The 957-nt window shown below is 58.8% G+C and overlaps 2 protein-coding genes across 2 annotated transcripts in view; one reads left to right on the top strand and one right to left on the bottom strand.

Annotated features, from left to right (window-relative positions):
- MVK (mevalonate kinase) overlaps positions 1–957 on the bottom strand; it is a 34,812-nt gene that overhangs the window by 21,028 nt on the left and 12,827 nt on the right. The gene's annotated exons all lie outside the window — the stretch shown is intronic.
- Positions 191–957, top strand: part of MMAB (methylmalonic aciduria (cobalamin deficiency) cblB type) — an 8,192-nt gene continuing 7,425 nt past the window's right edge. The window contains exon 1 of the mRNA XM_006770326.2: positions 191–393. Coding sequence (XP_006770389.1) covers positions 278–393 — 116 coding nt within the window. The 5' untranslated portion in view covers positions 191–277. The remainder of the gene's footprint in view (positions 394–957) is intronic.

The following is a 957-nucleotide window of genomic DNA, read 5'->3' on the forward strand; positions in this document are numbered from 1 at the left end:
TCTATCCCGGAGCGCACCAGCCGCCCCTTCCGCTCAGCCAATCGGAGCGCGCGAGCATTGGCCAATAGGTGCTGTCTACCAAGACGTCACGGGTTTCCCCGCCCAGCTCCTCCCGCGAACCAATAGAAAACAAGATCCTGGGAGTGTCCCGCCCTGGGCCGAGAGCCACGGACCAATGGAAATAGAGGCTGAGCGGTGGCGCGGCGGGCGGTAGGTGGAGTAACCCCGGGACCTGGACGGGAGCCTGGCGGGCTCAACCCCGACGAGCGGCTTGGGCATGGCTGTGTGGGTTTGGGGGGGCCGCCTTGGCCTCCGCGGGTGCCTCGCGGCCGGCAGGCTACTTTGTCCCCGTTTCCAGAGCCGCGGTTCCCCGGGCATAGAAGACGGGGACAGGTAAGTGCCTGGCTGGGAAGGTACCGATACCCAGAACTGTCGTCGCATAGTGACGTCACACGGCTGTGACGTCCTGCTGGGTGAGTCCTCTCTCCTGACGTCACCGTGGCGAAGTAGGCGCGTTGGAGCCAGAGAACAAGGTTTCTTTGCACAAGAAAACTCTGCACGAAGCTCAGGGCAGGGCATGTCCCTTGTGGGCCGAGAGGCCGTCCCGCCTGGTTCCACGGCCAGGAGGGCCTCCATTCAGTGTGCACCGACCCCCAAAGCAGCTTATACTTCAGACCCAGAGGCGCACTGAAACCCGCACCCCTTCCCGGGCCTCGGAACGGAGAGTGCCATGATTAATAACGCAGCCAGATGTTACTCCTAGATCCAGTGTCTTAACCTTTGAAAACCCTTGCAATGTCCTATTTTAGTGTTGAAGCTTGTATTAAAGGTGTTATGTGGCTATTTGGAAATGCCATTTTTTTTTAACTTCGTTTTGGCAATTCTTTATTTCTGAGGATCTTGAAGTTTCATAGAGAGGACGTGGTCCATGTTCTTACCCCCTCCCCCCCCCCGTCC

Source organism: Myotis davidii, unplaced genomic scaffold (assembly GCF_000327345.1).
Source record: "Myotis davidii unplaced genomic scaffold, ASM32734v1 scaffold803, whole genome shotgun sequence".
Classification (NCBI taxonomy): Eukaryota; Metazoa; Chordata; class Mammalia; order Chiroptera; family Vespertilionidae; genus Myotis; species Myotis davidii.